The sequence below is a fragment of the Staurois parvus genome, unplaced genomic scaffold (genome assembly GCF_062004578.1).
Source record: "Staurois parvus isolate SC_StPar_1 unplaced genomic scaffold, SC_StPar_1.0 ptg000790l, whole genome shotgun sequence".
Taxonomy (NCBI): Eukaryota; Metazoa; Chordata; class Amphibia; order Anura; family Ranidae; genus Staurois; species Staurois parvus.
In genome coordinates, this window is record NW_028318586.1 from 283,362 (window position 1) to 306,610 (window position 23,249).

The 23,249-nt window shown below is 42.5% G+C and overlaps 1 protein-coding gene across 1 annotated transcript in view; it reads right to left on the reverse strand.

Annotated features, from left to right (window-relative positions):
* LOC149444307 (uncharacterized) overlaps nucleotides 1-23,249 on the reverse strand; it is a 76,647-nt gene that overhangs the window by 26,065 nt on the left and 27,333 nt on the right. Inside the window, exon 2 of the mRNA XM_089654700.1 lies at nucleotides 7,462-8,798. Within this exon, the coding sequence (XP_089510826.1) occupies nucleotides 7,462-8,798 (1,337 nt within the window). The remainder of the gene's footprint in view (nucleotides 1-7,461; nucleotides 8,799-23,249) is intronic.

The window sequence follows — 23,249 nt, forward strand, 5'->3', positions numbered from 1 at the left end:
TCAGAACTTTATCTGTGAGGAAATAATCCGTCTACAATTCATGGAAACAGGCGGGATCTGGAATGAAGGAGATTCCCTACTAATTCTCACAAAGTAACCGACATCCCAGTTCTGTATTTGTGATAATTGGAAGACAAAATAAAAAGCAATAATGTGCAAAAATATATATTTATTAATAATATAAATCAGTACAAAATGGGGATGAAATCTAATAGGTGATGATAAATAATAAACAATACAAGATAACAGTACAATGATCTAATCCACAATAATGGGGAGAAATACAAGCCAGCAATTACTGCCAAATATTAATGAATTACATCCAACTGTCTGGAAATGTCGTGTAAGAAATCAGTAACTCAGCAACATGTGACAACAGATATACAAATCCCCCCCGTGATCTCTCTACAGCCAGATATTCAACGCTCAACGTGTACCTTGGCATGACTTGATCTGGAATCCCATACACAGGCCAATCCAATCCGCTTACAATCTGAGATGAAGATGTAATGTTACATGAAGTAGTCTACCTTGTCATATATATACTGTATACATCCGGATAAACCATTGACTAGAAGCCAGAATCAGCCTACCGGGCACTTCTACCCCCTTCCTGCCCAGGCCAATTTCTAGCTTTCAGCGCTGTCACACTTTGACAATTGAGCGGTCATGCAACACTGTACCCATATGACATTTTTTATCATTTTTTCTGATAGATAGAGCTTTATTTTGGTGGTATTTAATCACCTCGGGGTTTTTTATTTTTTCTTAAACAAACCAAAAACTACTGAACATTTTGAAAAAAAAATTTTTTTTCTTAGTTTTTGTTATAAAATTTTGTAAGTAAGTGATTTTTCTCCTTCACTGATGTGTGCTAATGAGGCTGCACTGATGGGCACTGATGAGGAGGCACAGGTAGGTGGCACTGATGGGCACTGAAAGGCAGCACTCATATATAGCACTGATAGGCAGCACTGACTGGCACTGATAGGTGGCACTGATGCACACTGATAGGCAGCACTGACTGGCATTGATAGGCGGCACTGATTGGATTGATAGGTGGCACTGACTGGCACTGATTGGTGACACTGAAAGGCAGCTCAAATGGGCACTGATATGTGGCATTGATGTGCACTGGTAGGCAAATATGTGGCACTGATGGGCACTGGAATGTGGCACTGTTCAGCACTGACAGCTGGCACTGATGGACACTGGCAGGTGGTACTTCTGGGGCCACACTGATCATCAGGGGACACTGATCATCAGTGCCCAGATGATCAGTGTACATGTCCCCTCTGTAGAATGACGATTACTGGCTCTCCTCTGTCAGCGTGACAGCTCGTGAGGAGAGAAATGCCGATAACCGGCATTTCCCTGTTTACATGTGATCATCTGTGATTGAACACAGCTGATCACATGACCAAGCCGACATCTTCAGCTCTTTCCAAGGGACACAGCGCACTGCCGATCGCCGTGCTGCACGCTCCCAGAGCCACACATGCGTGGTGAGAATGGGAGGACATCATATGATGTCCTCCCAGAATGAGAGAACCACTTTGCGCCCATCATTGGACTATATGGCGGGCGGGAGGTGGATAAAATAAATCTTCCCCAGAAGAGTGAAACGAAAATAATTTATACTGCAGGTAAAATGACTTCACATTGTAGCAATTGTGCACACCGAGATGGACACGGTCATCCATCTTGTTAAGAATCTTCCAAGCTGTATCATCTCTACTCCCAAATCAGCTTTCCTCATCCCCCCTCCCTCTCTGTTGAGTGACATGTGGTCTGTTTGATGCAGATCACAGGCAGCAAACTCCATGGGAGGGCGTCAGGGCTATAAATCCCACAACTGAGCTGGGGCCTAGATGTTTGTTAACTTTGCAATCTCGGCTCGTAAAGCCATAAACCAAGTCCTTCACTGAGTTCAAAAGACATTCCAAGGAGTCGTAAAAATAGACTTACATTTAAAAACTCACTTTTCATATAAGTTTATATCTTCAAATAGAACATAATTACCTAAACATGGAGCCCATATTCGGACAGCTTAATTTAAGACCATTCTGGTATATTACACCCCCTAGCTGGCATATACAGGAGAGCTGAAAATTACATCTTCTTAACCATTCCAGTGGATATTTCATATTTCATATCTATCCGTTCAGCCAAAGATTCTGCGTAATAATCTACTCGTGGATATGTATCCAGAATAAGTTATAAACCATAATATAATTTTTGCAGGCTTTGGTCATAGCCTAAGGTCTCCACCTACAACTCCCTCCCCAAATGAGGCGATTGGTTTACTGCTCCAGTCAGACACCCTGTGGAGTTGCTAGAAAAAGCTAAGCTAGGCTGAGTTGAGGTGGGTGAGCGTTGAAGATTCTCCCTTTAACATTGGAACCAACTTTGGGAAAAACGCCCTTTTGCTCAGAAAACTTGAAGCTGCTTAACCCAAGGCTTTTGGCAAGTACTTTATCCCTCTAAACTCCTTTCCGTTTTCTCTTTGCTGTGTTATTGTTCTCTGTATATTTTTATATATATTGGTTACATCTTTTTCTGTAAATATTTTTATTGCACCCTTTTGACCTTTTAGTAATAAATCTTACTTTCTGAAAGTGTTGAACTGTTTCTAAAGCTCTTTAATGCAAACTATGTATTCCTGCCTCTGAAGAGCGCTACTGTGTGTGTTTAACCCTCTGTATAACCTGCCTGCGGTGACAGTGGTGTACAGACAATTATTCAACCATCCTAGTGTTATTGCTGATATTGCCGAGTTTTCTCTTTCTCTGTACAAAAAGGAGGTGGTGGCAGTGTGAAGGGTTAATTGTGTAATTAACCTGACCCAGTAACAATCGCTCAGGCTTCCGGTACATCGATTGTGGTCCAGTGAGCTGGAAAATCATTGTGCAGGGTGCAGCTGTGCATGACATTGTTACGCACATGACAGCGCGGTTTTAGATTGGCTAGTCCTTTGGTCATGAGTTTGGTGAGAAGGTCAGGGGTCTGACGCCGCGCCCGTCACATATTGGATGGCAGCGTATGTGGGATAGTTGCATTAAGAGCTTCGGTGAAGTGTTAGGAATTAGCTCTGCACTGAAGGATTGTAACCTTTGTGGAAACAGTCCTTAGAGACAAGCGGTGCATATGTTTCATATACAGTTGTGTTCAAAATAATAGCAGTGTGTTGAAAAAAGTGAATAAAGCTGAAAATCCTTCTAATAGCTTTTATTTCCATCCACACAAATGCATTGGGAACACGACACATTCTATTCCAAATCACAACATGAAGAAAAATACAGCAAATTTGTGTTGTTCCTCTAAAAAATTTAAAGAAAAGTGAATATTAGACGGTTCAAAAAAATCGCAGTGTTTGTATTCTTCTTTACAAACTCAAACATTCACTATATAAACTGAGAAATGTTTGAAGATTTTGCTTTCCTTTGAATGACTTCATGAATATTTGGTTGTAGTCGCACTGTTTCTGAGAACTGCTGTACATCTGTGTTGCATGGAGTCCCCCAACTTCTGGCCCCTGTGATCAGGTATTCCAGCCCAGGATGATTGGACCACATTCCACAGTTCTTCTCTATTTCTTGGTTTGGCCTCAGAAACTGCATTTTTGATGTCACCCCACAAGTTTTCTATTGGATGAAGATCCGGGGATTGGGCTGGCCACTCCATAACGTCCATCTTGTTGGTCTGGAACCAAGATGTTGCACGTTTACTGGTGTGTTTGGGGTCGTTGTCTTGTTGGAACACCCATTTCAAGGGCATTTCCTCTTCAGCATAAGGCAGCATGACCTCTTCAAGTATTCTGATGGATTCAAACTGATCCATGATCCCTGGTATGCGATAAATAGGCCCAACACCGTAGTATGAGAAACATCCCCATATCATGATGCTTGCACCACCATGCTTCACGGTCTTCACAGTGTACTGTGGCTTGAATTCAGTGTTTGGGGGTCGTCTGACAAACTGTCTCCGCCCACTAGACCCAAAAAGAACAATCTTACTTTCATCAGTCCATAAAATGTTGCCCCATTTCTCTTTAGGCCAGTCAATGTGCTCTTTGGCAGATTGTAACCTCTTCAGCACACGTCTTTTTCCCAACAGTGGGACTTTGCGGGGACTTCTTGCAGATAGCTTGGCTTCACATAGGCGTCTTCTAATTGTAACAGTCCTCACAGGGAACGTCACACCTTCTTTCATCTTCCTGGAGCTGATTGTTGGCTGAGTCCGCACCATTTTGGCTATTCTTCTATCCATTCCAATGGTAGTTTTTCGCTTTCTTCCGCGTCTTTCAGGTTTTGGTTGCCATTTTAAAGCATTTGCGATCATTTTAGCTGAGCAGCCGATCATTTTCTGCATTTCTTTATATGTTTTCCCCTCCAATCAACTTTTTAATCAAGGTACGCTGTTCTTCTGAACAATGTCTGGAACGACCCATTTTCCTCAGAATTTCAGAGAGAAATGCACTGTAACCAGCATGTACAACATTTGCTGCCTTCCTTCCTTAAATAAGGGCAATAATTGCCACCTGTTTTTCAAAGAATGAATGACCTCACTAATAGAACTCCACACTGCCATTATTTTGAACACAACTGTATATAGAGAGAAAGACATATAGCAACAGCTCCTTCCTTTTTCTGCTTCCTATTCTATCTTTGCTTGCAATTATGCCTGGTGACGCAGAATACAAGAAAATGAGCAAAAGTAATTTGAGTGCTGAATGTGCCTCATGAGGAATGGACATCGGTTGCAAAACTCGTAAAGATTTGATTTGGCACCTACAGGAGCATGATAGCCGAGCAGACCAGAACTCGAGGGAACCTGACCATGATGGGGTTCCCGCCTCCTCAGATCCCAGGGGCTCAGAGATGGCCTCACAGGATGGGCATACAGAGACTGACACTGGAGTATCATCAAATGTTATCTTCACACCACCACCTGAGTGGGCCAGCACCAGAGAGCCTGTAACCAGTAGAGATTCTCCTCAGATGCAGGAAGCCCTGAAAAGCATCATGGAGACAGTTCCTGGGGCATACCTAAAGTTCCTTGACTGCCAGGCAGAGAGGAAGGCCTTGGTATATGACATACTCCTGACCACTGCACTCTATACACAGGGCTGTATAGGACATACTCCTGACCACTGCACTCTATACACAGGGCTGTATAGGACATACTCCTGACCACTGCACTCTATACACAGGGCTGTATAGGACATATTCCTGACCACTGCACTCTATACACAGGGCTGTATATGATATACTCCTGACCACTGCACTCTATACACAGGGCTGTATATGACATACTCCTGACCACTGCACTCTATACACAGGGCTGTATATGACATACTCCTGACCACTGCACTCTATACACAGGGCTGTATATGATATACTCCTGACCACTGCACTCTATACACAGGGCTGTATATGATATACTCCTGACCACTGCACTCTGTACACAGGGCTGTATATGACATGCTCCTGACCACTGCACTCTATACACAGGGCTGTATATGACATGTTCCTGACCACTACACTCTATACACAGGGCTGTATAGGACATACTCCTGACCACTGCACTCCATACACAGGGCTGTATAGGACATATTCCTGACCACTGCACTCTATACACAGGGCTGTATAGGACATACTCCTGACCACTGCACTCTATACACAGGGCTGTATATGACATACTCCTGACCACTGCACTCTGTACACAGGGCTGTATATGACATGCTCCTGACCACTGCACTCTATACACAGGGCTGTATATGACATGTTCCTGACCACTACACTCTATACACAGGGCTGTATAGGACATACTCCTGACCACTGCACTCCATACACAGGGCTGTATAGGACATATTCCTGACCACTGCACTCTATACACAGGGCTGTATAGGACATACTCCTGACCACTGCACTCTATACACAGGGCTGTATATGACATACTCCTGACCACTGCACTCTATACACAGGGCTGTATATGATATACTCCTAACCCCTGCACTCTATACACAGGGCTGTATAGGACATACTCCTGACCACTGCACTCTATACACAGGGCTGTATATGACATACTCCTGACCACTGCACTCTATACACAGGGCTGTATAGGACATATTCCTGACCACTGCACTCTATACACAGGGCTGTATAGGACATATTCCTGACCACTGCACTCTATACACAGGGCTGTATATGATATACTCCTGACCACTGCACTCTATACACAGGGCTGTATATGACATATTCCTGACCACTGCACTCTATACACAGGGCTGTATAGGACACACTCCTGACCACTGCACTCTATACACAGGGCTGTATAGGACATACTCCTGACCACTGCACTCTATGCTGATGACCTGGGAAGGCTCTCAATGTGTCATCTATGAACAATTTATGATGAAGACGTTTGTCACTCACAACACAATTTTGTTTTTTCATTCAATAAACTTTTTATTGTAATTATGTTTTTAACAAGATTGTAATCATAGAATCAGGAAATAACAAAGGAAGAAATCTGATTGGTCAAGAAGATCCCTTGTGTGGAATGTGGGGGCGGAGTCATTATTATTGGTGTACAATACAATACACAACGTGTTCCATTATTATAACAAAGTATTGTAGAAAAGATCCCAACATAGAAAATGGGGGAAAGGAGGAAATAAAGGCGGATATGAAGGGGAATCTGTGTACGGGGAACACCTTAACAATCACCACCATTTTATTCTCCAGGGCCTCTGATGTCACAGAATAGATGTTTGGGGGTTTATCTCATCTTCAGGACCAAAATCTGCATTTTCCCATGTGTGCAAAATCATGCAGAAACAGCTCTGGCAGTGAGAGGGTTAATGTGGGCTAGATGGGATCACTCTGCTGGGGTGACATTAGAGCTCCCCCTAGCTGCAGCCTGGTAATAACATTGCTGGGAGGTCTATTCATTTCTCTGCTCCATACTTCCCGTCTTTATAGAAACGTCTCCTGACATTTGGGGGTCTATTCATAGAATGTTTGTATAGCAATTCCCTCAGTGAGAGTTCATGTCCATTCCTCCTGTGTGAATGGGGGAACCAATGTTATTAGGATCACATCTGAGCTGCTGGAATGTCTTCCATTCATGGAAAATACATTGAAAACTTCTTCTCCTGATATCAATGGCCAACCCGGTCCCACACTTCATCCATGTCTTTGGGGGCCTCTGATCTCCTTGAACTGTTTCTTTCATGATGAAGATCAGCCATGGAGTATATCTGAGGTGTATATCAGGGTGTGCTTCTTCCCCACATGAGAGCTGGGATGTCCAGCAAAATTCATCTAGAAGACATTTCCCACACTTAAAGCACTAATACACCTCCAGGGTTGTGTGGGACCCCTGATGTACAGGAAGACAGGACTTCAGTGAGGAACATTTCCCTCACTCAGGACAGCAGAGTGGCTTCTCATCCATGTGAGACCTCTGATGTCTGTAAAGATTGGAGTTCTGTGAAAAACATTTCCCACACTCAGAACAGGAATATGGCTTCTCCCCTGTGTGACATCTCTTATGTTTGTAAAGATATCTGTTCTGTGAAAAACATTTTCCGCACTCAGAACAGGAATATGGCTTCTCCCCCGTGTGAGATCTCTGATGTGTGTGAAGACGGGACTTCATTGAAAAACATTTCCCACACTCAGGACAAGAATAAAGCTTCTCCCCCTTGTGAGATCTCTCATGTTTATGAAGAAGGGACTGCCGCACAAAACATTTCCCACACTCAGGACAGGAATATGGCTTCTCAACTGTGTGTGATCTCTGATGTGTGTGAAGATTGGATATCTGCGAAAAACATTTCCTGCACTCAGGACAGGAATACGGCTTCTCCCCCGTGTGAGATCTCTGATGATTATGAAGTTTGTACTTCTCTAAAAAACATTTCCCACACTCAGAACAGAAAAATAACTTCTCCCCCGTGTGAGATCTCTGATGTCTGCAAAGACTGGACTTCACTGAAAAACATTTCCCGCACTCAGGACAAGAATACGGCTTCTCCCCCGTGTGAGATCTTTCATGCACATTAAGCACTGATTTATGCCAGAAACCCTTCCCACACTCAGAACAGGAATGTGGCTTCTCCCCCGTGTGAGATCTTTGATGCGTGTAAAGATTGGACTTTACTGAAAAACATTTCCCGCACTCAGGACAGGAATACGGCTTCTCCCCTGTGTGAGATCTTTCATGCACATTAAACTCTGATTTAAGCCAAAAACCCTTCCCACACTCAGGACAGGAATACGGCTTCTCCCCCGTGTGGGATCTTTGATGTGTGTAAAGATTGTACTTCACTGAAAAACATTTCCCACACACAGGACAGGAATACGGCTTCTCCCCCGTGTGAGATCTCTGATGACTATGAAGTTTGGACTTCACTGAAAAACATTTCCCGCACTCAGGACAGGAATACGGCTTCTCCCCCCTGTGAGATCTTTCATGCACATTAAGCTCTGATTTATGCCGGAAACCCTTCCCACACTCAGAACAGAAAAATAGCTTCTCCCCCGTGTGAGATCTCTGATGTGTGTAAAGATTGAACTTCAGTGAAAAGCATTTCCCGCACTCAGGGCAGGAATATGGCTTCTCCCCTGTGTGAGATCTCTGATGTGTGTAAAGATTGGACTTCAGTGAAAAACATTTCCCGCATTCAGGGCAGGAATACGGCTTCTCTCCTGTGTGAGATCTTTTATGCCTATTAAGACCAGATTTATAAAGGAACCCCTTCCCACACTCAGTACAGGAGAAGCTCTTCCCTGTTGGAAGGCCGGCCCGGTCCCTCACAGTCTGAGGTTCCTCAGGATACGAGGAATCTGATGGTCCATCTACACTGGGTGGTGCCGGATGGACATTGGAGGGAGCCGGGTTTTCTCCTGGACTATACTGTGTGATGTCCTCATCTTCTACTTTCCAGTCTGGAGACAAAGTGAGACAATCCTCGGAGGTTTTCCTCATCTCCCGGCCATGGACTAAAATACAAAGACAAAGAGGATTACTAGACAGGAGCTGATTGGTTCCCCCAAACCAGGACTCCGCCCACATCAGGCAGCTTGGTCTCTGAGGAGCTTACAATTCCACCCTCAAGGGAACTAGGAAATGGCTCCTCTGATCTCCTACCAGGTCATTTCTTTATTCATGGACCTTAGTCAGAGAGTGAGGAAACAACCAGAACTGTCTTTTATAGGAGGGACAGTGATGAGGGGATTATAGGACGAGGGTCCCCACCCCCTCTATCACTCATCGCCATCTTCCCAACACAAGAAGTACTGCACTTCCTTATTTAGTCCATGATTTAGTCATGAAGAACAGCGGGGCTGAGCCCCACCAGAGGTCAGAGAGTGAGGATGGGGGGAGAACAACCAAGATGAAGACTGGACTGATCCTGAAGACCACCATCATTGGGGTATTGACTCCTCCCTCATTATCACTTTCTGTTTAAGGGTCCAAAGTTGGAGGATGTTATCACATTATTATCACCATGTAAAAGTCTGTGCTCCAATCACATCATCCGATATAAAATGTCCAGCTGGGAGGAAATGGGTGTAACCAAAGAGAATCCATATTATGTGTATATAGAGCAGTGGGGGGAGGGGGGAGAGCAGAAGTCAGGACTATGGAATGTACAACATAGAGTATATAGTGCAGGGGTCAGGAGTATGTAATGTACAACATAGAGTATATAGTGCAGGGGTCAGGAGTATGTAATGTACAACATAGCGTATATAGTGCAGGGGTCAGGAGTATGTAATGTACAACATAGAGTATATAGTGCAGGGGTCAGGAGTATGTAATGTACAACATAGAGTATATAGTGCAGGGGTCAGGAGTATGAAATGTACAACATAGAGTATATAGTGCAGGGGTCAGGAGTATGGAATGTACAACAGAATATATAGTGCAGGGGTCAGGAGTATGTAATGAACAACAGAATATATAGTGAAGGGGTCAGGAGTATGTAACGAACAACAGAATATATAGTGCAGGGGTCAGGAGTATGTAATGTACAACATAGAGTATATAGTGCAGGGGTCAGGAGTATGGAATGTACAACATAGAGTATATAGTGCAGGGGTCAGGAGTATGTAATGTACAACACAGAGTATATAGTGCAGGGGTCAGGAGTATGTATTGTTCAACAGAGTATATAGTACAGGAGTCAGGATTATATAATGTACAATAGAATATATAGTGCAGGGATCAGGAGTATGTCATGTACAACATAGACTATATAGTGCAGGGGTCAGGAGTATGTCATGTACAACATAGAGTATATAGTGCAGGGGTCAGGAGTATGTAATGTACAACATAGAGTATACAGTGCAGGGGTCAGGAGTATGTAATGTGCAACATAGAGTATATAGTGCAAGGGTCAGGAGTATGTAATGTAGAACATAGAGTTTATAGTGCAGGGGTCAGGAGTATGTAATGTACAACATAGAGTATATAGTGCAGGGGTCAGGAGTATGTAATGTAGAACATAGAGTTTATAGTGCAGGGGTCAGGAGTATGTAATGTACAACATAGAGTATATAGTGCAGGGGTCAGGAGTATGTAATGTAGAACATAGAGTATATAGTGCAGGGGTCAGGAGTATGTAATGTACAACATAGAGTATATAGTGCAGGGGTCAGGAGTATGTCATGTACAACATAGAGTATATAAAAAAGTAAAAAAATGAGCGCTGGATATAATCTGAAAGGAGCTGCTAGAATGAAAGGTAAAAACCTCTAAAACCTTCTAAAACATATAAAATAAACATGCAGCACTAAAAAATGTGACAAAAACATAGAACATATAAATCATTGGTGACTGAGTCAAACTATGTTATTGATAGAATGTAAATGGCCGTCTGTGATTGTCTCAGTCTATAGCAGTAATAAAACATATAGTAAATAAATGAAGGCACTGAGGCGTTTGGCACAATAGAGTTGTGGGAAACATCCCAAGTTGGCGTTTCAAGGTGCAAAGAGTGAAGAAATATTCAGTTAAGGTATATTCAGTGGATATCCATGATGGTGTATTAGAATATATGGCTGTAGATTGTACTCACCAGAGAGCGCAAATCAATGGGCATTTGAGATAATTAGGACCAACTCCGGGTCATCCGCATCAGGTTACTGGAACACCGGGACATCTGCATCAGGTTACTGGAACGCCGGGACATCTGCATCAGGTTACTGGAACGCCGGGACATCTGCATCAGGTTACTGGAACACCGGGACATCTGCATCAAGTTACTGGAACTCCGGGACATCTGCATAACCTGATGCAGATGTCCCGGTGTTCCAGTAACCTGATGCAGATGTCCCGGTGTTCCAGTAACCTGATGCAGATGTCCCGGTGTTCCAGTAACCTGATGCAGATGTCCCGGTGTTCCAGTAACCTGATGCAGATGTCCCGGTGTTCCAGTAACCTGATGCAGATGACCAGGAGTTGTCCTAATGATCTCAAATGCCCATTGATTTGCGCTCTCTGGTGAGTGCAATCTACAGCCATATATTCTAATACCACCATCATGGATCCCCACTGAATACACCTTCACTGAATATTTCTTCACTCTTTGCACCTTGAAACGCCAACTTGGGATGTTTCCCACAACTCTATTGTGCCAAACGCCTCAGTGCCTTCATTTATTTACTATATGTTTTATTACTGCTATAGACTGAGACAATCACAGAAGGCCATTTACATTCTATCAATAACATAGTTTGACTCAGTCACCAATGATTTATATGTTCTATGTTTTTGTCACATTTTTTAGTGCTGCATGTTTATTTTATATGTTTTAGAGGTTTCCATGTCTTAAAATGGCCACTGCCGGCATTTTGCCCTTTTGTCAGCTGGTATTTAAGGTCTATGAGCACACACGTCCGTATCCCTATTGAAAAAGTCCGGATGTGACGAAACGCGTCCGGAGCACGTGACGTAGTGATGCACTGACGTTTCCGGAAGTGCTTCAGTGGCCATTTTGGTTTCTGGTACACGCGGTTGTTCCTATCCCTAAGGACTTCCATTTACCACCAATGGAGGTGGCTCTGAGACTCCTTTTCTATGTAGACGCCAATTGTATTGGAGATAATGCCGATTGTGGATGCCGGTTGTTTTTCTCCCATTATGGATGCAGATTTCAGCCTTTTTATATGTAAGTTGCTACAATAAAATTGTGTTTTATTTGATCCTAATACTGACCCTTGGTCTGTCTATGAGGTCTGTGGAAAGTATCCAGAGAAGCATATGCCATTTTGATGCAGCTCCATCCCACTTATGGGTTCAATGCTGGTTATATTTACCTTCGGGTAATCATGCATTGTTACTGCGGTCAGTGGGTGTATTCTAGTTTTATTGTCACGATTGCTGTGGCACTTGAGTTACCTTGTATGTGGCAGGAGAGGCACATTTATGTTATCCTGAGATAATACACTATGTTTAGGTTTTGTTTATTGGAGGTCTATGAGGAATATCTGGAATTCATCACCGACCCTTTCTGGAATCTAAGCTATTTGGATCTGATCACCATGTATAATACATAAGGGGGGGATATGATCTCCATGTATAATACATAAGGGGGGATATGATCTCATTTGTATAATACATAAGGGGGATATGATCTCCATGTATAATACATAAGGGGGGGATATGATCTCCATGTATAATACATAAGGGGGGGATATGATCACCATGTATAATACATAAGGGGGATATGATCTCCATGTATAATACATAAGGGGGATATGATCTCCATGTATAATACATAAGGGGGATATGATTTCCATATATAATACATAAGGGGGGGATATGATCTCCATGTATAATACATAAGGGGGGATATGATCTCCATGTATAATACATAAGGGGGATATGATCTCCATGTATAATACATAATGGGGGATATGATCTCCATGTATAATACATAAGGGGGGGATATGATCTCCATGTATAATACATAAGGGGGGGATATGATCTCCATGTATAATACATAAGGGGGGGATATGATCTCCATGTATAATACATAAGGGGGGATATGATCTCCATGTATAATACATAAGGGGGATATGATCTCCATGTATAATACATAAGGGGGGATATGATCTCCATGTATAATACATAGGGGGGGATATGATCTCCATGTATAATACATAAGGGGGATATGATCTCCATGTATAATACATAAGGGGGGGGGGGGATATGATCTCCATGTATAATACATAAGGGGGGGATATGATCACCATGTATAATACATAAGGAGGGATATGATCTCCATGTATAATACATAGGGGGGGGATATGATCTCCATGTATAATACATAAGGGGGATATGATCTCCATGTATAATACATAAGGGGGGATAGGACCTCCATGTATAATACATAAGGGGGGATATGATCTCCATGTATAATACATAAGGGGGGATATGATCTCCATGTATAATACATAAGGGGGATATGATCTCCATGTATAATACATAAGGGGGATATGATCTCCATGTATAATACATAAGGGGGGATATGATCTCCATATATAATACATAAGGGGGGGATATGATCTCCATGTATAATACATAAGGGGGGATATGATCTCCATGTATAATACATAAGGGGGGATATGATCTCCATGTATAATACATAAGGGGGGGATATGATCTCCATGTATAATACATAAGGGGGGGATATGATCTCCATGTATAATACATAAGGGGGGATATGATCTCCATGTATAATACATAAGGGGGGATATGATCTCCATGTATAATACATAAGGGGGGGATATGATCTCCATGTATAATACATAAGGGGGGATATGATCTCCATGTATAATACATAAGGGGGGGATATGATCTCCATGTATAATACATAAGGGGGGATATGATCACCATGTATAATACATAAGGGGGGATGTGATCACCATGTATAATACATAAGGAGGGATATGATCTCCATATATAATACATAAGGGGGATATGATCTCCATGTATAATACATAAGGGGGGGATATGATCTCCATGTATAATACATAAGGGGGGATGTGATCACCATGTATAATACATAAGGAGGGATATGATCTCCATGTATAATACATAAGGGGGGATATGATCTCCATGTATAATACATAAGGGGGATATGATCTCCATGTATAATACATAAGGGGGGATATGATCTCCATGTATAATACATAAGGGGGATATGATCTCCATGTATAATACATAAGGGGGGGATATGATCTCCATGTATAATACATAAGGGGGGATATGATCTCCATCTATAATACATAAGGGGGGGATATGATCTCCATGTATAATACATAAGGGGGGATATGATCTCCATGTATAATACATAAGGGGGGATATGATCTCCATGTATAATACATAAGGGGGATATGATCTCCATGTATAATACATAAGAGGGATATGATCTCCATGTATAATACATAAGGGGGTTGATATGATCTCCATGTATAATACATAAGGGGGTTGATATGATCTCCATGTATAATACATAAGGGGGGATATGATCTCCATGTATAATACATAAGGGGGGGGGATATGATCTCCATGTATAATACATAAGGGGGGGATATGATCTCCATGTATAATACATAAGGGGGGATATGATCTCCATGTATAATACATAAGGGGGGATATGATCTCCATGTATAATACATAAGGGGGATATGATCTCCATGTATAATACATAAGGGGGGGATATGATCTCCATGTATATTACATAAGGGAGGATATGATCTCCATGTATAATACATAAGAGGGATATGATCTCCATGTATAATACATAAGGGGGGATATGATCTCCATGTATAATACATAAGGGGGGATATGATCTCCATGTATAATACATAAGGGGGGGATATGATCTCCATGTATAATACATAAGGGGGGATATGATCTCCATGTATAATACATAAGGGGGTTGATATGATCTCCATGTATAATACATAAGGGGGGATATGATCTCCATGTATAATACATAAGGGGGGATATGATCTCCATGTATAATACATAAGGGGGGGGATATGATCTCCACGTATAATACATAAGGGGGGGATATGATCTCCATGTATAATACATAAGGGGGGATATGATCTCCATGTATAATACATAAGGGGGATATGATCTCCATGTATAATACATAAGGGGGGATATGATCTCCATGTATAATACATAAGGGGGGGGATATGATCTCCATGTATAATACATAAGGGGGGGATATGATCTCCATGTATAATACATAAGGGGGGATATGATCTCCATGTATAATACATAAGGGGGGATATGATCTCCATGTATAATACATAAGGGGGATATGATCTCCATGTATAATACATAAGGGGGATATGATCTCCATGTATAATACATAAGGGGGGGATATGATCTCCATGTATAATACATAAGGGGGGATATGATCACCATGTATAATACATAAGGGGGGATATGATCTCCATGTATAATACATAAGGGGGATATGATCTCCATGTATAATACATAAGGGGGATATGATCTCCATGTATAATACATAAGGGGGGATATGATCTCCATGTATAATACATAAGGGGGGATATGATCTCCATGTATAATACATAAGGGGGATATGATCTCCATGTATAATACATAAGGGGGATATGATCTCCATGTATAATACATAAGGGGGATATGATCTCCATGTATAATACATAAGGGGGGATATGATCTCCATGTATAATACATAAGGGGAGGGATATGATCTCCATGTATAATACATAAGGGGGGATATGATCTCCATGTATAATACATAAGGGGGAGGATATGATCTCCATGTATAGTACATAAGGGGGGATATGATCTCCATGTATAATACATAAGGGGGATATGATCACCATGTATAATACATAAGGGGGTGATATGATCTCCATGTATGATACATAAGGGGGGATATGATCTCCACGTATAATACATAAGGGGGGATATGATCTCCACGTATAATACATAAGGGGGATATGATCTCCACGTATAATACATAAGGGGGATATGATCTCCACGTATAATACATAAGGGGGGATATGATCACCATGTACAATACATAAGGGGGGATATGATCTCCATGTATAATACATAAGGGGGGATATGATCACCATGTATAATACATAAGGGGGATATGATCTCCATGTATAATACATAAGGGGGGATATGATCACCATGTACAATACATAAGGGGGGATATGATCTCCATGTATAATACATAAGGGGGGATATGATCTCCATGTATAATACATAAGGGGGGATATGATCTCCATGTATAATACATAAGGGGGGGATATGATCTCCACGTATAATACATAAGGGGGGATATGATCTCCATTTATAATACATAAGGGGGATATGATCTCCATGTATAATACATAAGGGGGATATGATCACCACGTATAATACATAAGGGGGGATATGATCTCCATGTATAATACATAAGGGGGGATATGATCTCCATGTATAATACATAAGGGGGGATATGATCTCCATGTATAATACATAAGGGGGGATATGATCTCCATGTATAATACATAAGGGGGGGATATGATCTCCATGTATAATACATAAGGGGGGGATATGATCTCCATGTATATTACATAAGGGGGGGGATATGATCTCCATGTATATTACATAAGGGGGGGATATGATCTCCATGTATAATACATAAGGGGGATATGATCTCCATGTATAATACATAAGGGGGATATGATCTCCATGTACAATACATAAGGGGGGATATGATCTCCATGTATAATACATAAGGGGGATATGATCTCCATGTATAATACATAAGGGGGGATATGATCACCATGTATAATACATAAGGGGGATATGATCTCCATGTATAATACATAAGGGGGGATATGTGTCAAGGTCCTACCTTTTCCCAGAGGTTATGTTACTCCATGTGCTGGCATCCATCTTGGATTTCTGCTGAGCATGGTGGGAATCCTTTATGCCTTCAGGTCTCTGAGGACCATCCCCCAGAGGGGTGTGGCTGATGACATATAAGCCTGTGGTCCGCACATGCTCTTTGCACTTGTGTCTTGGTGTTGCTTTTACTCTGTTCTGACTCTCGTGACTCTCCTGGAATCTGACTCGGCTTGTGACTTGACTATTCTTTGTATTCTCCTTTGATCTGACCCTCTGTTGCTGAACCCGGCTCGTGACCTGTGATTCTCATCTGCTGTCCTGTACCGTTTTGTCCCGTTGTTGTTGTCGACCCGGCCTGCCTGACTACTCTATTGTCTTTTCCACCAGCTACACGCCATTGGCGGCGGCCATTACCGCAACTGAGGTGTCTCGGGGGCCGCGACCTGGTTCCTGGCTGTGTCAAGTCCATCCCCACCATCAGGGGCCCTGGTGAAGGGCATATATACTATAGGTAGTTATTAAGAGGTTGTTAATTAAATTATCGTGTCACCCAATGTTTGGTTTCCATTCAGTAGCCAAAAAAGGCATTCAAAAAAGGGGGGTTTGTGAAAAGAGATTCACAGAAAAGCGGCTACATTATGAACAGACCGTGACACTCAGAAAATTTTCCAAAAATTATGCTTTATTACACAAATATAAATATGACATATGGGCATTCGCCCTGGTTTACCATCACCTCAGTATGAGACAATAACACACAGACCTAAAACCATATAAAATGACATCAAGACCGGTCTAAATGTATGTGCAACAGAAAAAGTGACTGCAAGAGTCTAATATCTCTGTAGTACAAACACATAGGTAAACACTTCCCTAAAGAGGTGTATCCAAAAATTATACCATAGGTATACCATAATATTAAATAATGAATTTACACCAATATCATAATGGTGAATCCCGAACAGGGAATCCAAAAATTATACTATGGATATACGTATATCACATGTATGAAATGCGGTAAGCACAATAAGCGTGAAGAGGGGAACAGTAAGCCTCAGGCCTGTTTGGAAAAAGACATAAATGTCAAATATATGATGCAATACATTCCTGTGCCGGCACACGTGGTTGGGGCCCGTTCATCTGTAATGTGAACAGCTGTATCATAAAGCTCTTGAATGGAAATAAGCCCCATTTATTCCCAGGATGGGAGAAAAGGTGCAGATTGCAGCACTCTGCTTGAAATGGTGTCTTCACCACTGTATGTGGACTACACACCACCCTTTGTAGGAAAAGCAAGACATATCCCAAGGAATCTTCTGCCTGTTGAACTATATGCGGTATGTCCTGTATCCTACACAAAGCACCATAATGTCCCCATCCTGTAGTGAAACAAATAATGTGGGAAGTCACTGACAGAGCTTGCACTCAATAAGATATGTAGGTCATATTGATCACAGAGGACCATATATCTAATGTCCTGTAACAATCCACTCACCACCTGTGCCGTGGATAAAGGGAATGAAAGAGATGTCCTTCATGGATATTGCCAAACACGGCCACAGAGGCCCAGGAACCACCGCTGACATCCGCCGATATACCGCGGGTTCCAGCCCCCTCTCAGCGCCTGTGCTGCTCACGCTTGCCTCATGGCATGTGAAGATGGCTTCCTCCTTATGGGTCAGCGTGCGTTCCACCTAGTGCGCATGACCGGAAGTGACGTATCTGACGTATGACGTCAACGCGTTTCGCCGATGGGCGTATCTCACTCAGCTTCGTCAGGACCAATGGGACAACTGCATTTCAATATCCTATTTATAGTGGGTAAAGACCCACCCATTTATGCAAAAGAGGTGACCTGCAGTTGTTCCTAATGGAAGAAAACAAGGGGGGGGGCTAAATACTTAGCACAGCTACTGGTCTTAATTAAAATTAAAAAGGCAGGCGGCTGGAGTCCACAGAGATGGGGGAGGCTTAATATTTTTACCAAAACATATATTAATCAAAGGTCATAAATTACATATACCAGTCTGTTGGGGCTTTTGTCACACTTTAACCTGGAGATGGCGATATAAATCAGAGAATCATCAATTCCATCCACTGAATCGGGTTTTTAGGGAGACAATATCAATTATCAAAAGATACCAACAAATACCACAAGATGGCAATATAATCTGAAAATTCACATGAGGGTCATTATAACAAAAAAACCCCAGTTTTTTACATCCATCCTATGGTATGGTTATTGTTCAGAGACGAAAGGTATTAAGGGACATATAACCAGACAGTGAGTCCTTTTGCATTATTTAGAGCTATATAAAAAACTCATATCGTAATGTCATCCATATTTACGTTAATATTCCCAATATACACAGGTTTATCGCAATTCCAGCCATTAAGAGAAACTGAGAAATGCCATCAACTAACCGCCACATGGCAGTAAATCAGAGAATCAACAGTTCCATCTACTGAATCGGGTTTTTTGGGGGAGATAATATCAATTATCAGAAAATACCAACAGATACCACAAGATGGCAATATAATCTGAAAATTCACATGAGGGTCATAATAACAGAAATACCCTAATTTTTTAACATCCATCCTATGGTATGGTCATTGTTCAGAGACAGAAGGTATTAAGGGACATTTAACCAGATAGTAAGTCCTTTTGCATTGTTTAGAGCTATATAAAAAGCTCATATCGTAAGATCATCCATATTTTCATTAATATTCCCAGCACCGGTACATAGTCCCATAAACCTATTTTTCCAAAAACACTTGGAGATCACATTCCACATTTAACCCCTTAGGGTACAGTGTATCAAGTTTATATATCCAATGTTTCTCCTTTTTAAGCAGTTCTCTATCAAAATCACCTCTCCTCTGTGGGAAGTGCAGTGCATAGAAACCTTTTACTTTAGTGCCGTCCAGTTTACCTCCATGATATTTAGCGTAATGTTGGGCAAGGTTACTATCAGGATCATTTGATCTAATATCTCTAAAGTGTTCACCAATTCTTACTTTAAGTTGTCTTTTAGTCTTACCTACATACATCTTTTTACAGGGACAGGTTAAGATATATAATACCCTTACTGTGGAACAGTTTATAAGACTCTGAATCTTATAGTGAGTGTTATTTCCTGAATCATAAAAGGAATCCGTGCGATCCACATATTTGCAGATTTGACATTTTCCACATTTAAACATCCCCTTGGTACGTGATTTTAACCATGTTGCTTGTTTTAATGGTTGATAGTCTGAATGAATAAGGAGGTCACCAAGATTTGGTGCTCTTCTTGCTACCATCTGGGGACGTTCACCTACAATCTTACTCAACCTGGGGCATTGAGTAAGAATCTTCCAGTGTTTTTCCAATATTAATTTAACATCTTGCCATTGAGCTCCAAATTGGGTAATCATTCTCACAGGCTGATCACTCAATCTAGCCTTCACTTCCTTTTTGGTAGATAATAAATCCTCACGATCAGTTTGATATGCCCGTCTCCGAGCATTTCTAATTTGGGAGTGGGAATACCCCCTTTCTCTAAATCTTCTATAGAGATCCTGAGCTTCCATTTTAAAATCATTGATGTTTGAGCAGTTTCTCCGACATCTCAAAAACTGTCCCACTGGAATCCCTGAGATCAGTGAACGTGGATGGTAGCTTCTTGCCTCTAATAGGGTATTGGCAGCAGTAGGTTTCCTATATGTCTTAGTGAGGAGTTTTCCATTTTCAAGTCTAATCTCCAGATCCAGAAAAGAAATACATCTTTCGTCACATATATATGTAAGTCCAATATTGAAGGAGTTCTGATTTAACTCTCCCAAAAATGATTTCAATTCCTCAGATGTTCCTTGCCACACAAGGAACACATCATCTATATATCTTAACCAGATCTGGACATTAGCAAGAAATCTTGATGATTTAAAGACAACCTGTTCCTCCCAAAACCCCAAATGGAGACATGCGTAGGCCGGAGCCCACGGTGCTCCCATACTAGTACCTCTAGTTTGTTGATAGAAGGTATTATTAAATTGAAAAAAGTTATGTTTTAAAGCAAACTCCAATAACTCACTAATAAATTCATTCTGTCCTCCCAAAGTAGGATATGTTTTTTCAAGAAAATAGGAAACTGATCTCACGCCACATTCATGTGGGATAGAGGTGTAAAGTGATTCCACATCTATTCCCACTAGAATGGAGTTATCCTTAATGGTCATATTTTCAATCTTAGCCAACACATCCTTAGTGTCCCTCACATAGGAGGGGAGATTCGGAACCATATCCTTAAGAAACAAATCTATATATTTCCCTGTTTTATCTAGGGGACCATTAATGGCTGAAACAATAGGTCTACCTGGGGGGTTTTCTTGGTTTTTATGTTTTTATGGTGTATTGCAGAGCGCTCAGCGGGTATTAATCCTCTGTTCCCTGGTATATTGCAGAGCGCTCAGCGGGTAATAATCCTCTGTTCCCTGGTGTATTGCAGAGCGCTCAGCGGGTAATAATCCTCTATTCCCTGTTGTATTGCAAAGAGCTCAGCAGGTAATAATCTTCTATTCCCTGGTGTATTGCAGAGAGCTCAGCGGGTAATAATCCTCTATTCCCTGGTGTATTGCATAGCGCTCAGCAGGTAATAATCCTCTATTCCCTGGTTTATTGCAGAGAGCTCAGCAGGTAATAATCTTCTATTCCCTGTTGTATTGCAGAGAGCTCAGCAGGTAATAATCTTCTATTCCCTGGTGTATTGCAGAGCGCTCAGCAGGTAATAATCTTCTATTCCCTGGTGTATTGCAGAGAGCTCAGCGGGTAATAATCCTCTGTTCCCTGGTATATTGCAGAGCGCTCAGCGGGTAATAATCCTCTGTTCCCTGGTGTATTGCAGAGCGCTCAGCGGGTAATAATCCTCTATTCCTGGTGTATTGCAGAGCGCTCAGCGGGTAATAATCCTCTGTTCCCTGGTATATTGCAGAGCGCTCAGCGGGTAATAATCCTCTTTTCCCTGGGGTATTGCATAGCGCTCAGCGGGTAATAATCCTCTGTTCCCTGGTGTATTGCAGAGCGCTCAGTGGGTAATAATCCTCTATTCCCTGTTGTATTGCAGAGCGCTCAGCGGGTAATAATCCTCTATTCCCTGGTGTATTGCAGAGCGCTCAGTGGGTAATAATCCTCTGTTCCCTGGTGTATTGCAGAGTGCTCAGTGGGTAATAATCCTCTATTCCCTGGTGTATTGCAGAGCGCTCAGCAGGTAATAATCCTCTATTCCCTGGTGTATTGCAGAGCGCTCAGCGTGTAATAATCCTCTATTCCCTGGTGTATTGCAGAGCGCTCAGCGGGTAATAATCCTCTATTCCCTGGTGTATTGCAAAGCGCTCAGCGTGTAATAATCCTCTATTCCCTGGTGTATTGCAGAGCGCTCAGCGGGTAATAATCCTCTATTCCCTGGTGTATTGCAGAGCGCTCAGCAGGTAATAATCCTCTATTCCCTGGTGTATTGCAGAGCGCTCAGCAGGTAATAATCCTCTATTCCCTGGTGTATTGCAGAGTGCTCAGCGGGTAATAATCCTCTATTCCCTGGTGTATTGCAGAGCGCTCAGCGGGTAATAATCCTCTATTCCCTGGTGTATTGCAGAGTGGCTGCGGGGGTCTCACCTCAGCGTAGACCTCCCAGCAGCTGGCAGCGGACAGAACAACCAGGGGAGCCCTGCATCAGCTTTCTTAAGGTTTTGTAGGATGCTCCCGGTTGTCCTGGTAACATTGAGGGGCGTGCCTCGTTGCCCGGGCAACGAGGCACGCCCCCTTGACACGGGCCACACTCTCAAGAGTGTGGCCATTGTCTCCAGAGGGTGCAAGTGTGGGAAACCTTATGCCTCCCTGCAGCCGCTGGGGGGGCGTCAAGCCGGCGCCCCTGTCCTGGAACCTCCCGGAAGGAGGTCACCCCTCTCTTGGCCGTATGACCAGGAGAAGCGTTAATCTCGACGCAGGGGGTCATCTTCCTCCCACCCAGCTGCGCGAGGTGGGGGGAAGATGACCGCAGCAGGGTGTGAGAAGTAACACTTCTCATCCTGTGTGGCCGGGCTTCAAAGGGCCGTGACAGGATGAGAAGGGGGGTATAGTGACACAGGACATGGGCACTAGGAGGGGGGGTGGGGGGAAGCTTCTGCAGGCACACCGTGACAACTCCTCCCCCCTCCATTTCACAAGTGCCGGCAAGGGGGACCCGACCTGGTCCCCTTGAAGGCACTTGTGGGCCCTAAATTATCTATTGTGGGTCTTGCTGGCAGGACATCCCGTCTATACTGAATGGTGAAGTTGTAGGGCT